Source organism: Kryptolebias marmoratus, linkage group LG19 (genome assembly GCF_001649575.2).
Source record: "Kryptolebias marmoratus isolate JLee-2015 linkage group LG19, ASM164957v2, whole genome shotgun sequence".
In the NCBI taxonomy this organism is placed as follows: Eukaryota; Metazoa; Chordata; class Actinopteri; order Cyprinodontiformes; family Rivulidae; genus Kryptolebias; species Kryptolebias marmoratus.
In genome coordinates, this window is record NC_051448.1 from 1,558,194 (window position 1) to 1,574,382 (window position 16,189).

Consider the following 16,189-nt stretch of genomic DNA (forward strand, 5'->3'; position numbering starts at 1 on the left):
GATAGATAGATGGATGGTTGGATGTTGGTTGGATGGATGGATGGGTGGACGTTGGATGTTGGATGGATGGGTGAATGTTGGTTGGATGGATGTTGGATGATGGTTGGATGTTGGTTGGATGGTTGGATGGATGGATGGATGATAGATGGATAGATGTTGATGGGTGAATGGATGTTGGATGGGTGGATGTTGGTTGGTTGGTTGGATGGATGTTGGATGATGGTTGGATGTTGGATGGATGTGAGTGTTTATTAAACAAAATGGCGTCGGGATTTAATCTATAAACAGCAGAAACTGTTAAATTCTCTGAGTTTAGTTTAATCCTAACCGAGTTCCTTCTGGTAATCTGTTAATCGATTATCTGTCATCAGAGCCGCGCACGCGCCGGGACGCTGACCTCTGACCCCGCCCCCTGGAGGCGGACGTGTTAGAGAACAGCTGCAGAGATCCAGACGGACGGACTCCAGCCGGACTCCCGTCACCACGGTAAGGCCACACGAGAGCCGCCACCCCGCCGGTTCCGACCGGTTCGGTTCGGGAGAGACGAAGCTGATGTTCGGACGTCCCGACAGCGGAGAGTTTCAGGAGGAACTTTTAACGCGATGTTTGCGAGAACAACTGATTTTTCAGAACTTCTGTCTGACTTTTTTCTGTTGAATTAACCGTCCGAACCGCCCAGCCTCTCCCGAACATCGGAGGACCGAGCGGCCGAACCAAACCGAACCTCACCGTCTCACCTGAGGTGTGGTTCTCAGGTGCGAACAAACTTAAAGTCCGAGAGATTTGAACGGAGTCTGGTGTGAGGGAGAGGAACCAGCCGCTGACAGAACAGTTCTGTCCGCTCATCAGGTAAACATGGACTTCAGACTCAGTTTCTTACTTTTTATTGGCTTTTTAAATCTTAAATAGTCAGAATAATCTTAAACTAACTGTCCAAAAGCCAGAATTATTGATTTGTTTATCAGTAATTGTGCATCATTTAAAGTAAACATTTATTTTTAAATTGTTAAATCATTCTATTTTTGAAAGAACACAAATAAACACATCACTACATGTAAATATGTTAAAAAATACAAAGAAAGCACTGACTAAAAGATAAAAGTAACAAAAGATTGACTAAAAGCTAAAATGAGCTAATCACAACATAAAAAAACAAAAGTTGTAGAATAGTAGCTAAAAGTAGCTAAAGGCTAGCTAAAAGTTAAAAGTAGCGTAAACAGACAAAACCGAAGGCAGTATTCTGCAGCAGATTTCAAAAAGGAATGTTTCTGAATGAATTCAAGCAACATTAATGTATTTCTATGGGGGAAATATTTATAAATAAAGTTTAATATTTAGAAAAATACAGAGTCAGAGCAGCCATCAGCCGAATGAGCCGAACGTTTGGATGTTTGAACAGCTAAAACAGCTAAGCCTGTTCTTTCCTGGAGGTGCCCCGAGGCTCAGCTCGGTGCTGCGCCTCCTCCTCCTCCTCCTCCTCCTCCTCCCTGGATGTTATCTCAGGAACCTTGTCGGGTCCTGCCGTCTCCTCCGCAGATGTTCCTGCAGCTGTGAGCTCAGCTGCCCTCGTTTACCCTCATCAGTCTTTAAAAGACTCTTATCAGATGATGCTTTCTTTTCTGCTCGATGATGAAATCATTTCTTAATGTAGATGTCGAGGTGTTTCCCAACCCTTCAGCCAGGCGGTCCTGCATGTTCCAGATGTTTCCTAACACACCCGACCTTTAGGAAGTCTCAAAAATTACTCATCAGGGTGTGGAAGTCAGAAAACATTGAAAATTAGTTTTATTCTTTCCTTACAATCTAATAACTTCTGCATTCTTTGTGCTGTTGTAGCCGTTCATACGTCCAAACCTTCGGCTCGTTCAGCTAAACGAGCCATCAGAATATTTCAGAATATTTAACTTTATTTAGTAATACATAAAGATCCCTTCAGAAACAGTTCTCTGTGAAATCTGCTTCGGCTACTTTCTCTGTTCTTGTCTTTTGCCACATTTGACTTTTAGCTACTCTTCTGACAATTTTAGCTTGTAGCTTCTGTTCTGTTAGCTGCAGATTTTCTGATTTTAGCTTTAGCATCTGTTTTGTTACTTTCACTTACAGTTTTTCTAATATTAGCGTCTATTTTGCTGTTTTTAATTTGCGTTTGGCTCCTTCTAAGCTGCAGTTGGCTAATTTTAGCATCTCTTAGCCTTTTAGCCACTAATCGGCAGATTTTTGCTTGTGTTCTGCTTAGTTTAGCTCCTGTTTAGTTGGTTTTAGCTTTTGTTCTGCTTGTTTTAACTAAAAATGAAACTTTTTGAACAAATTTCAGTTAAATCACGCGGCGCTCAGCCTTCAGACGAACATTTTTCCTTCGTTTTTATGATGTTCGGTTGGCGTGACGTCCTGCTGGTATCTGAGCCTGAAACAGGACAGTTTGATCAGCTGATTGTGTGTGTGGTTCTGTCAGGGTGTACCGCTGTTATCTGACCTCAGATCAGCTGATTACTGCGAACGGAGCAGAACCGAACCAGCATAATAACTGTTGGTTTGATGGAAACAAGCTGCAACAGAAATTAGCTCTTTAAACTCGACACAAAGACTCATTCATGGGCCTGAATACCACAAACTGCACACACACACACACACACACACTAAGATACAACTGAGTCACATGACTGCAGTGACTCAAAATCTGCTGACGCTTCGATCAGCAGCAAGAAACCCGAAGAGTCAAAGTGGAAATCCAGGAGAGACGCGTTGGGTTGTGAATCCAAATAGTCTGCCTCTCATTAACTCAGGTCTCAGGGAGGGACAGACACAAGTGTGTGGTTACCATGGTGATCCTAATTAATCACTGGCAGCAGCTTTAATGGTTCAGTTCAGACATCAAAATGTCGGCATTTCCTCTGAGCTTAAATTATCACAGAGTTAAAATAAATATTTTGTTTATTCTGTTCGTCTTTGTCAGCCCTGATGTTGGTCGTGTTTCTGAGCTTCTGCTCTCGTCTCTGCAGATTCCTGTCGTCATGGCGTCCAAAACCAAATGGGGGATGGTGAAGGAGAATCTGATGAAAAGCCCCGGCGATGACCCGGACGCGGCGCTGGAGGCGAACCTGGAGAACGCCGACCCCGAGCTGTGTATCCGGCTGCTGCAGGTTGGACTGTTGGCTCCGCCCTCCGCCCGGCGTCTGATGGAGTTTACTGATCTGACCCTGTCCCCTCCAGGTCCCCACCGTGGTGAACTACTCGGGTCTGCGGCGCCGGCTGGAGACCAGCGACGAGCCCTGGATGGTCCAGTTTCTGGAGCTGCAGGGTCTGGACCTGCTGATGGAGGCGTTGGAGCGCCTTTCGGGTCGCGGCTGCGCCCAGATCTCCGACGCCCTGCTGCAGCTCACCTGCGTGGCCTGCATCCGCGCCGTGATGAACTCGTCCGCAGGACTGCACTTCATCCTGGACAACGAGGGCTACGTCAAGACCTTGACCCAGGGTGGGTGGATCAGCAAAAACCAAACTGTAATCAGAACCAGAACCGGCTTTTTCAGCTAAAATCCAGTATCAATACTGAGAGCAATTCAAGGTAAAACGAGAAGAACAGGAGCTGAAATCAGCAACCTGAGCTAAAATTAGCTCAATAATAGCTGGTTGTTAAAAGCCTAAAATAGCTAAATAGATTCTGAAAGCTAAAATTTGCAATACTGTTGCTAAAAGGTAAAATTAACACAATAAATTGCTGAAAGGTTAAATGAGTAAAACCAGAGCTAAAAGGTGTAATCAGCAAAAGCATAGCTAAAGGCTAAAATTAGTCAAACTGTAGCTGAAAGCTAAAAAAGGAAAAATTCAGCAAAACCACAGCTAAAATCTAACATTAGCAGCTAAAAGCAGCAGAAGAAGACAAAAATCGAGCTGTTTGCTGGAGTAGATTTAGAGAACAGCTGAAGACATCCCTGTGTATCTCTATGGGGAAAATATTTGTAAATAAAGTTAAATAATGAGTCTTAGAGCTTCGTTCCCGGGTCACTTTTTGATGCTAAAACAGCAGAAACTCAGCTTTTAAATGATTATTTTCCTGATTCTGTAATTAAAACTGGATTTCTGTGAGGCTGACAGATTTATTTGTCTCGGTTCTTTTAAAGAACCAGAACGGGTCTGGAGGGAGGAGCAGCTGAACTTGTTGTTTCTGTCCTGTGGATCACGGCCGATGGGATAAAAATGCAGCTGTGCAGCATTTCTTTCATGTCGCTTTGTTTTTCTTTCCACATCTTTAACTGCTGAAGTCAGGTGTGTTTTGTTTGAACCGTCCTCCCTCCCTGTACCAACCTGTGGCGTGTTTACCTGCTGAGACGTCAGAGATGTTTGGTCACACGTGGATCCGCCCAAGGAGAGTCGAGGCTCAGATAAAAGCCAGCCGAGGCCCACGTCTCTGTTTGTCAGTTCGACACAGACTCCTCTCTGTATCCATCTGTTGGTTCAGTTCTGAACAGCTTGGTTCTGGTGTTTTCACATTCCTGCCACGTTGGAATGACAAATATTTCATGACTTCTCTTTTCGCTCTGAGTTTGCTGCCTTGATGAAGGCTCAGATAGCTGCTGAGAATCTGCTCAGGCTTCAGTGTTTGGGTGAAAATGACTCGTTCGGTTTGTCGCTCTAACCCAGGGGTCTCCAGTCCTGGTCCTCAGAGCCTCCATCCTGCAGGTTTTCCTTGTTTCTCTGCTCCAAAACACCTGATTCAGAGGTTAAATCACCTCTTCATGTCCTGCAGAAGCCTGTTATTCACCTGTTGATTCAGATCAGGTGTGTTGGAGCAGAGGAACAGGTAAAACCTGCAGGATGGTGGCCCTGAGGACCAGGACTGGAGACCACGGCTCTAACCGAATGATTTGCAGTTGTTTCCCGAGGTGGAGGACATCAGGCCCTCCGCTCATCACGGAGCTGTAAAGTGTCAGACTGATTTAACTGACTCCGTCTAAGAGACCCTCCTGACGTCTCGTCCCTGTCTTCCACAGCTCTGGACACGTCCAACGTGATGGTGAAGATGCAGGTGTTCGAGCTGCTGGCGGCGCTCACGCTCTTTGACCCTCAGGGGTGTGACCTGACCCTGTCGGCCTTAGAAAACTACAAGGTTTCACACAAAACACCAAATATTCCTCACGTCTTTACCTCCTCTCCTTCCACTTCCAACGTTTAGTTTTTCTCCCCCCTCCTCACTCCTTACCGCCCTGGTTGTTTCCTTGTCTCACATTCTGTCTTTAGTTTTCCTCTCCTAAGGCTGTCCTGTTTCCTGCCTCCTCCCTTCCTTCTTCTGTAACCTTCCTTCCTGCCATTATTCCCATCAGGTGTGTTGGTGACGTATAATCTGTAATTAGCTTTCTGGTTTTTCATTAATTCAGTGCAAACAACTAATCTCCTCATCAGTGCTTTTTATCAAATCTACACATGGTGGTAAAAATGTTCAGTTTTAGCTTCATAAACTCAGAGTTTCTCTGCTCCTCTTCGTTATCTTTACACAAAGAACTGTCGAGCTACGTTTCAAAGATATTTGAGTTGGTTTTTGTCGTGAAAGATTATTGTGAGGCTTTCAAAAATAAAGTAGAAGTCAGAGAAAATGTTAGATTATGGGACATAAATTGTTAACCGTTGATGCCGTTAACACCAGAGCAGGTTTAACTTCAGACGGTGCAGTCAGTGAACGCAGCATGAGGTGAAGCTGAAGTTGGGAGGAGATTTTCCTGTGAGCTCGTCAGTCCACCAACTGAATAATCAATCAGTTCAGTGATTAACAAATCAATAAATAACCAGATAATCTTAACTGATTGTTCAGGTGTTGTTTGCCACTTTTTAAATCATGTGTGGGAATGTTTAGCCGATTAGGAAGCAGGAAAAAGAAACTACTCACTTCTGTTTGCTTCATATAATAAAGTTTTATATAGTTTTAAAAACTTTATACTCAAATATTTTGGTTTAAATGTCCAAACTTAGACAGCTCATCTACAGAGCCTCAATACACCGCCTTATAAATCCAGTTATTTATTTATTATTTCGTCTTTTTGTCTGGTTTCATGTAAATCAAACGTTAGATAAAGCGATGGTGCTGCAGGAGGATGAAATAGTTTCTTATCAGCTTTGAGTTTTTCCTTTTGTCAGTAAATATGCAGCATCAGGGTGCGACTCGGTTTAGATCTGTTCTGACTGTCAGCGTCAGCGAGGCGTGTTCTGACCCGCCCTGAACCCACAGCGGAGACACGAAGCCAAACATTCTTACATCTGGGCGAAAATCAACACCGTCTGTTCCTTTTCTGAAACACAGCTGCAGTCAGCTGTCCGACCGGTCCTGAGAACGATTCATCTTCGTTCTTCTGAAATCTGACAAACAATCCTCTGAGTTACCACTCGTTCAGCTTTAAATATGGAATTATGTAGTTCTTTTCTTTGAGCCTGAACACATCCCTGTGTGTGTGTGTGTGTTCAGAGCCTGAAGAAGCAGCAGTACCGCTTCAGCGTGATCATGAACGAGCTCCACGGCACCGATAACGTCCCGTTCATGGTGGTGCTGATGGGGATGATCAACGTGCTGGTTCTGGGACAGGAAGAGCTGCGGAGGAGAGCCCGACTGCGACACGAGTTCATCGGTACCAAAACACACACCTCCTTCATGATGGGAACACACACAGTGGGTTCTGCTGAGAGGAGCCGGTTATCGGGTCGGGTAGCACACGGTCGGCTCCAGTAGGACCTGGAATCCTGTAAAAATGGCCGACAGTGCTCCTGCTGGTCAGCTGAGTCAACCGCTGCTAAGGTTACCCAACCAGGCGGGTTCTGGCCCATTAACAGACAAGAAACATGCTATTTGCATACATGCGCTGGCTGCTGAATCATGTGGTTTCCTTTGGTGTCGAAACAGGAAGTGACCTCATGTGAAAGTCATCATCAAACTCGACAAACCAGATGAGAGAAGCGAGATGTTGTTGCTGTTAGATTACTAAAGACAAAAGGGGAAATAAAACCTACAGAATGAAGGCCAACTTTCTCACTTCATGCTGATAATAAATAGATTTTATGGATCATTATTCTGTCGCCCACCTCCGCCTCCATAAGCAGATTTGGACCAGTTTTTAAAATGGTGACAGCCGTCTGCAGGATGATGCTGCTGTGCACAGGATTCTGGGTATTTTCCACTACAGCCAGCAGCTTCTCTAGATTCAAGACAGTCAGGGTCAAGATGGTAGTCTATAGGTGGAGAAAAGTTGGATTAATAAAGAGGTAAAGGAGAGACTTGGTGTCTGTAAATTCATGTTTCAGCAGCCAGTCAGTCAGGATTTATCAGGTTAGAGAGACATTTAATGAACCAGTCATAATAAAGTCTGACAGGTGAGGACTGAGGAACAACCAGGAGATCTTTATGTTTCTTATAAAATAAGCCCAGGACTGTGTCTGTGTAGAGTACATGTCAGCAGCTGAAACAGCTGGAAAATGAGCCTCAACACGTTAAAACTTTAACAGAGCTTTTGAAACATCTCATTATCTGTTGTTCAGGTTGAACAGGACAGCAGAAACAATCCGTCTGAGAACAGAATGTACCGAACTGTCTGCACAGCTTTCATCATCCCTTATCTCCCTGTTCTTTAGTCTCCAAGCTGCCAGACCTTCTTTTAGTTCTTTAAAGTGGATCAACAGTTCTTCAGGCTTCATGAAGGTCTTTTTATTTCTTTTTTAACTTGTCCACTCATCAGTGATGGCTGTTTGGCATCTCGACATGTTTTTTAAAAAACTGAGGCAGAAGAAGAAGTGTCAGGTTAAAGAAAATCTACCTTTAACAGATGAACAGGATCTGAACATCATGTCTGTAGCAAAGACCTGAAACAGGACCTGTTTGGACTCAGAACCAGATTCAGGCATGAATAGTTGATTATCCATCATGGAGGTTGCACTGTTCGGTGTACAGCAGATGGATAAGAATCAGACCCAGGATCAGATTTGCTGACCTCGGATCATCTTGTGTTTCAGGGCTGCAGCTGCTGGATCTTCTCCCCAAACTGAGGTAGTGAGTTTACTTTTTACTTCTTTGATAATCAGGGATGGATATGTAACGGTCAGTTTGTGTTTGTGGCTGTGTCTCCAGGGAGATGGAGGATGAAGACCTGAACATCCAGTGCGATGCGTTTGAGGACTCCATGGCTGAGGATGAGGAGGAGATGGAGAGGCTGTACGGAGGGATTGACATGAGCAACCACCAGGAGGTTTTCACCTCACTCTTCACCAAGGTACCCACTCCTCTAACTCCACCGAACCACCTCCAGCATCATCTTCCTCCTCAGCTGTAACCTGAACACCTGACTCACTCAGACGTTATTAGATTTATCTTCAGAAGCCTCCAAAGAGCATCAGAAGGTTATAATTTCAGCCAGGTCTGAGCGCTAACTGAAGCATTCTGTGATGCTAGCTTAACATCAGTGTCAGGTTTTTGTTCTTTAAGGAACGGAGAAGATGTTTGACCAAAAGTTTCTGGTCTTTATGATTTAATTAGTTGACTGTTCCTAACGCTGGAAACAGAAAATGAAGCAGCTTAAAGACGTTTTGTCCAATCTGATAAACTTCAGATTATTTCCATACAACATTAATGATTGTTGGTCCGGTGCTCCTTTCCCAGCAGGAACCTTGTGGAACGGCACGTTCCAGCTTTCACCATATCTACCTGTCCTTCCCACCCTCTGTGTCCCAGGTGTCCAGCTGTCCGTCCTCTGTCCAGCTGCTGTCCATCCTTCAGGCCTTGTTGATGGTGGATCCAGACCAAGCCGACTTCTGGTTGGCTTTGGAGATGCTGACAGATCGAGCCACCCTACTGGCCCAGGATTGTAAGTTTTCATCCAGGTCAGATGGTGGCTCTCCAGGGCCTCAGACGACCATGATTAGTTTCAGAAGCACCTGGGTTTAACTCGTGTGTTTCTGTGTTTTATAGCTGATTTAGACTCGAGTGACTCGCTGCTGGAAAGGCTCCTCCCCCCAAAATCTCTCTCCTCCAATCAAAAGATCCGAACTGTTGACAGGGGGGTACAGACTCGGCTGTCAGAAGGCCCTCCTGGCCAATCAGAGCCACTTAAAAAAGGTACCTTGAAACTCATCAGTTCAGCACCGCCACAACTGGCCCCGCCCCCTTCTACAGGTTGTGCTCCACCACCCCCTCCCCCTCCACCTCCACCTTTACCAGGAGTTGGAGCTCCACCCCCTCCTCCACCTTTACCTGGCATGGGAGCTCCACCCCCTCCCCCACCATTACCAGGCATGGGAGCTCCACCCCCTCCTCCAGGTGATTTCATCACCCCCAGTAAGTCTCATGGTACATTTACCAGCCCTGGCTCTTCCATAAGCCCCGCCCCCTGCCCGACCCTCAGAATGAAGAAGCTGAACTGGCAGAAGCTCCCATCCAGAGTGGTGACACGTGAGTGATGAGAGGCCTGACCGCACACACCTCCTGTCTGTGTTGGACCAGGTGGACACTGTCTCCGTCTGTCTGCAGGTGACGGGTCTCTGTGGTCGTCGTTGTGTTCAGACACCGTGGAACCCGATTACTGCTGCATCGAGCAGCTCTTCAGCCTCCCTCCAACCGACACAAAAAGCAGAACCAGAACCAAAATGGAGTCAAAAGAGGTGCCGTTTCTCATAAAAGTATCCAGCTATCCATGTTAGGGACTCTTGTGTTGGAGACATGTTGACCCTTTGTTGTCCCATTCTGTCTCTGTTTCTACAGATTTCCTTCATTGATGCCAAGAAAAGCCTGAACCTCAACATTTTCCTGAAACACTTTAAATGGTAAACACACCTCTGAACTAAACTCACCTGTCCTCACCTGTCCTCACCTGTCCTCACCTGTCCTCACCTGTCTTTGTTTCCGTCCTTCATCTTCTAAACATCTGATCTGTTAAAGCCAACCCAGACAAGTTTTTCACCAGTTTAAACTGTGCTGCGTCTGTGTTGTTGTTTGTTGGTACCTCCACCATGCTCACCTCACCCTCATCCCTCACCTGTCCTCTGCCTCACCTGTCCTCGATCACCTGAAGTACCCATGAGGAGTTTGTCTCTCTGATCCGGAACGGAGACCGATCCAAGTTTGACGTGGAAATCCTAAAACAGCTGATCAAACTGCTTCCTGAAAAACACGAGGTCAGAATTTAAAGCACCTGTCCCACACCTGTCCCACACCTGTCCCACGCTAGTTTGACACCAGTTCAGTAACCGTCCTCCAGGTGTTTCCACAACCATTTTACACTCTTCATCACCTGTCCAACAACTTTCTCAGACCTACGCCACACTTGTTTCACACGTCCCACAACTTCTTTTACAGGAGTTCCACACCTGTTCCACACCTGTTCTACACCTGTCCTCGATCTGTCCAACACCTGTCACCCCTGCTCCACATCAGTGCCATCTCGGTTCTTTACCTGGCCTACATCTGTCTCACACCTGACTGTCGCCTATTTGACACTGTTACTGTTCCTTTTTCACACCTGTGTCACATTTACACCTGCCATAAACCGGCCTTAGCACCTGTCCAACACCTGTCCAACACTTTACCTCTGTCCCACACCTGTTTATACCTTTTTCTGCTCCTGTTTGTTTTGGACTTACTCCTCATCTGTCCCACATCTGTACCTAGTCTGTCCTTTACTCATCTTAACCTGCCCCCACACCTGTTTCACACCTGCCCCACACCTATACCTGTCCTGTTTTTCACTTTAATTTGTTCTAACCCTGCCTTACACCAAACCAGTTCTTGTTTTAGACCTTACACCTGTCCCACAGCTGTCCTGCATCTGTCCAACACATTACACCTGTTCTACACATCCTCAGCTTGTCTCATTTTGTCTCACCTGTCCCTCAGCAGCATCACCTGACCCTTGTTTGTCTCACCTGTCTATCCACAGATAGACAACCTGAAGTCTCACAAGGCGGACGGAGACAAGATGGCGTCGGCGGACCAGTTTTACCTGCAGCTGCTGGACATCCCCAGGTGGGAGGACGGCCTCACCTGTCTGTTAAACGAGAGACGCACACCTGTCTGCTGCTGATGCGTGCATCTCTGTGCTGTGTTGCAGCTACGCTCTAAGGGTCGAGTGCATGTCGCTGTGCGAGGAGAGCAGCGGAGCGTTGGACGCCCTGAAGCCCAAAGCTGAACTCCTGGACCGAGCCTGCCAGAGTCCGTCCCTTTAACTTTTATACACCAAATCCTAAAAACACAAACAAACAGCAGGCGGGAACGTAAAAACATATTAACTGTGTGTTTTATTTAAGTTTTTAGTGTCGTATTTCCACCAGGTTTATCTTTTTTATCTGTTTTTATCTGAGCTTTACTGGAGTTATTTTCTGCATGATGAATCCAGAAAAGGTTAAAAAAGAAACAGCTGGACTCCTGTTCTGTAGCTGAAGAAGTAAAAAGTCAGTTAGGTTAGTAGTTGTTTTAAAGCTAACCCTTGCCTCCCCCTGCTGGTTGTGACCGAATAAACGAAGCAGAGTTCCCCACAGATCCGTCTCTGGAGTTCAGCTTTCAGCTGCAGATTCACTTTGAAACCTTCTTGTTGTTTTTGTTCAGGTTTGAGGGAGAGCACCCGGCTGCCCAGCTTCTGCAAACTCATCCTCAGCGTCGGAAACTTCCTGAACTACGTGAGAACCTTTCTGTCGTTTCTCCTCCTGCAGCGAGAACGCTGAGTCAGCGTTCACACTGTGGGTTTCCTGTTTCTAATTTTAACCATTCGGGTTTTAAAACGTTCAGCTCGTACGGGGGACGGACCTCTGGTTCTGGTTCTGGTTCTGCTTTGACTCCTGGTTGCTAATTTTAGCTCTGAAGAACGGTTTTGCTACTTTTAGCTGCTAGCTGCTAGCTGCTAATTTTAGTTTTAGCTCCTGTTCTGGTTTTAACTTTTTTTAACTTCTAGCTGTGGTTTTGCTAATTTTAGGAATTAGTTTCTGTTTTCTATCATTTTTACATGAAGAGAAAATAAGAACCCAAACCACTGACCGTTTTGAGCGCTTTGATTGGGTCGGCCATCTTTGATCGTGTGATGTCACGTGTCGTTCTGTGCATCAGGGGACTCACACCGGGAACGCCGAAGGCTTTAAGATCAGCACTCTGCTCAGACTGACGGAAATCAAAGCCAACAAGTCCAGGATCACGCTGCTGCACCACATCCTGGAGGTAAACGCTGAGCGCCCGCGTCGCGCGGCTCAAACTCGCCGAGTTGTGTCTGAGTCAGCCGTTGGTTTCTGTGTGACCATCAGGAGGTGGAGGAGAACCATCCGGACCTGCTGAACCTGCCAGAGGACCTGCAGATCTGTGAGAAGGCTGCTGGGTAAACAGACTGAAGTCTACAGGCTGCTATCTGCTGGTCTGGTCTTTTCGATTCTCGTTTATTTGATACGAGCCGAGGAGCAGGATTTGATTGGCTGGATGTTCGAGCTGATCGAGAACCGGTGGCTCGTCTCTGTGTTCGGCTCTGAAACTGAATTACAGACGGCAAATTTAAGGCATCAGAACAGATCATTAACAACTGAGAACTATGAGAGAAAAATCAGATTATGAGTTACTGAAAACTGGGAGAGATTAAATCAGACACAAATAATTCAGAAACTTAAGGTTTAGGTGGTTAAATTGAATTCTCTCTTTTTAAAATTAAAAACCTGGTGAAACTGATTAGCTTCTGTAGACTGACAGCTCAGAAATAATCTACACAAACGAGCTGAAATGTCCCTTTAAAGGAATAACCCTGTTGTTCTTTGCAGGGTGAACATGGAGTCCATTCAGGCTGAGGTCAACTCTCTGATGACACGGCTGAAGAACTCTGAGAAGAAAGTTTCATCTTCCTCTGAGGACGTGAAGGAGCAGTACCTGTCCGCCATCCAGGTGAGACACTCAGGCTCCGCCCACTCTGCTCTACATCTGTCAATCAGCGGGGTCAGACACGTCGAGACATTTCTTCTTCTGTGGTGTTTTGTCAGGAGAGCCTGCAGGGGTGTGAGCAGCTGCAGCAGGTGATGTCATCGGTGGAGGACAGGAGGCGGGACTTGGCCGACTACCTGTGCGAGGACGCCAGCAGCTTCTCCCTCGACGAGCTCTTCGGCACCATCAAGACCTTCAGAGGCCTCTTCGCGCGAGCCCTGAAGGTCAGCAGCCACACGCGTGACCGCCACAGCCAAGCAAACACAGCAAACACAAAATGAACTTATAATTTAGTCAGTATTGAGCTCAGAGGTAGGGTGGTGGTAGCTGAGAGTCATCCACCTTCTCTGAGCTCTAACACATCAGCTCTGTCGGTTCTCATCCGGAGATCATTTTTATTTAAAAGTCTGACGTAAATGAGCCTTCAGCGAAGGAATGTTAGGTTTTTAATTAAAGACTTCCTGATCCTTTGTCTTCCAGGAGAACAAGAACCGAAGGGAGCAGGAGCTGAAGAGGAAGAAACGAGAAGAGGAGAAGAAACTTAGAGGAGACACAAACAACAAGATCAGTGAGTAATTCCACCTTAAACAAAGATCCGGAAGTTTCACAGCAATTAAACCTTATTTTGAAGGTCCAAACAGGAAGGGTCTGAATAGAGTGGAGCCATACCTCTGGGTACTCAAGAGTTAATAACAATTAACCAATAAAAGCCCACTTTAGTGACAGTGAGAGTAACCTCTGACTCCCGCACACCTGATCTACTTAACGACAGAATAAATCCTCTCAGCAGCTGGACTGAAGCGGTTCAGAGATGTTCGATAACGTTTCCTCCCAACAAAAAACAACCCAGAGGCTTTTTAAGCACGACACCAGCAGAGGGGGCGGGGCTGTTCGAAGCAGGAAGTGACGCGGCGTTGCTCCGCTCTGTCTTTGTCCCGCAGTCAGGAGAGACGTGAACCAGCAGGACGAAGGATGCATCATCGACAACCTGCTGGCCGAGATCAGGAAAGGTCACAACCTGAGGAAGACCAGACCGCGATCTGAGAGGGGCAGCCGAGTCCAGGGTGAGGACTGTGGAGGTTTTCAGAAACCTCAGAGTCCGGACCCGTCTGACTGTCGCTGTTTTTCAGGGCGTCCGACTATCATACGGAGGTCAGAGGCCGTGGATGAGCCTGACTCTTCTGCTCCTGGACCACCACCGGAGTCCTCAGAGGGGGTCCAGGTCCCCAAAGCTCCACCTACTGAAACAAGTCCTGAACCAGGACCTGCTGAGCCTGAGCGGGTTCTCTCAGACACCCAGAATCTTCCTGAACCCTCCGCCTCCACTGATACTGCTGCTGGCCCTGAGGAGAACCAGAGCCCAAAGGGGGTCCAGGACCTCGAGGTGGACTCTGGCTTTAGCATCAAGACCAGAAGTCCTGCGGGAAAGGAGGAAGTCCGGCTCAGCTCAGAGGGACCAGCAGAAAACAAAGACTTGAACGGTTCAAGTGGAATCGAGGACTCAGAGTTTGAGGAGATCACCACGACAGAAGTGAGAAGAGCCAAAGATCCAGATTGTGGTTCTGATGGATCATCAGGCTCCCCAAAGATCAGCTCAACAGGTGAGACAACATCTGAGCAGGTCTGAAAAACTCCTCAAAGAATGGAGGTTTCCTGCAAAAATGTGGTCGTCTGAAGCTGTGATTGGCCGTCTGACGCTGTGATTGGTCGTCTGACGCTGTGATTGGTCGTCTGACGCTGTGATTGGTCGTCTGACGCTGTGAGTGGTCGTCTGACGCTGTGATTGGTCCTCTGACGCTGTGATTGGCCGTCTGATGCCAGCTCCACCCATTTTATTAAATCCTGCTGAGCTGATGCCCGGTATCGTAGAACCCGTGAACCCAGTCCGTGTGGTTCTGTCCACGAGTCCGACATCTTTCTTTCACACCGACCAATCAGAGCGTCTGTTTATCTGCAGGGACGAACGACCACATCGGAGGGAAACATTCGAAGAAGAAGAAGGGGTGTGTTTTAGAGTAAGGTGAGCCGATCCACACCTGAACCCGGCCGCCAGAGAGGCTGTCAGATCTGATCGCCTTCTTCGTCTTCTTCTTCTTCTTCTGTGGTTCCAGGTGCGCAGAGGAGGGCTCGTCGCCGTGGCAACAGGACTAACTGTACAGAAACATGGAAAAAAATAAATAAATAAAGTGATGCAACAAAATCTGAACTGAGAAGAAAGAAAAGTTGATAAAGTTTGAATCTCTTCAGTAACATGAGTCACCTGGACGGACAGGTGATGTGGGCGGAGCTTCATGTTTTAAGTACTTCCTGCCACCTGAACTCTGAGTTCTCTGTTCTGCTGAAGCTGCTGGTTTGACCCTAAATCCCATCTCACTTCCTGTTTCATAAAAAGTTTCTTTGTAATTTTGTGATATTTAAGGAATAAGTTGCAGATTATTTTCATAACAATATTAAAACTTGCAGATGTTGTCTGAACCCATATCTCACCTCACTTCCTGCAGCCCATCACAATAAAAGCCCTCTGTTCGTCCCTCCTTGGAACATTTGCTGCAGGATTTAAGTTTTTTTCTTTTTTAAGTTTTCAGGATGATTTGAGGATCGTTTCCTGGCTCTAAACAAGTTCTGGATTACAGAATTAAAAAAATAAACAACTTTTAAAGGTGAACATTTACCTGTAAAAATAATAATATTTTAAAAATTCTCCTTTTGATGACACCTGTGGCTTGTCTGCTTCTGTAACCCTCCACACAAACCGTCTACAGCCTGTTTCTCATCTGGTTTCTGTTAAAATCGGCTGAATGTTTGGATTTTTCCGTCAGGAAATAAAAAATATAAATTTTCTGTCTGATCAGCTTCTTCACGGTGAGACGTTTAAGGACCAGCGCAGAAAATCGGACAAATCGTAAGGTTTGCATCAAACATGAGTGAAAGGTGTGACGTTCGAGGTGACGTCATATCCTCTGTGTCAAAAGCAAGATGACGTAATGCAGATCCGGGTGCCGAGTCACGTGACTCCAGCGGATCATCCGGGTCGTGATCGATCATTATAAGGATATTGATTTGTGTTATTGATCAGGATGCGCGCGTGCTCGCGTCCTGTTGAACGAGCTGCTGAAGATCAGTCAAAGCGCCGACGATCAGACCGGAAACCGCTCCGGCCTTCACAATAAGAGCACTGGGAAATTTCTGCTACAACAGAGCAGCTGGTTCTGTTCAAACACAGTTTATTTTGTTTAAAAGAATACAATCAAATCTATGCTGTTTATTTTAGTAAACAGT

General features: G+C 46.3%; 1 protein-coding gene across 3 annotated transcripts; it reads left to right on the forward strand.

Annotated features, from left to right (window-relative positions):
- The first annotated feature begins 373 nt into the window (after positions 1–373).
- Positions 374–15,750, forward strand: LOC108242570 (inverted formin-2). Of its 3 annotated transcripts, none has more exons than XM_025008394.2 (24): positions 374–486; positions 3,000–3,140; positions 3,211–3,472; positions 4,989–5,104; positions 6,452–6,611; positions 7,987–8,020; positions 8,102–8,243; positions 8,702–8,834; positions 8,939–9,418; positions 9,497–9,627; positions 9,728–9,789; positions 10,038–10,140; positions 10,902–10,987; positions 11,073–11,173; positions 11,567–11,637; positions 12,062–12,169; positions 12,253–12,323; positions 12,754–12,874; positions 12,970–13,134; positions 13,391–13,478; positions 13,852–13,974; positions 14,041–14,511; positions 14,868–14,925; positions 15,022–15,750. In XM_025008394.2, the coding sequence occupies exons 2-24, from the start codon at positions 3,012–3,014 to the stop codon at positions 15,059–15,061; spliced, it is 3,255 nt and encodes a 1,084-aa protein (XP_024864162.1). In that variant the 5' UTR covers positions 374–486; positions 3,000–3,011; the 3' UTR covers positions 15,062–15,750. The 3 variants fall into 3 exon arrangements, with proteins under 3 accessions (XP_024864162.1, XP_017282965.1, XP_024864160.1); XM_017427476.3 differs by having other exon boundaries at positions 431–849; positions 14,868–14,930; XM_025008392.2 differs by having other exon boundaries at positions 431–849.
- Positions 15,751–16,189: the final 439 nt, after the last annotated feature.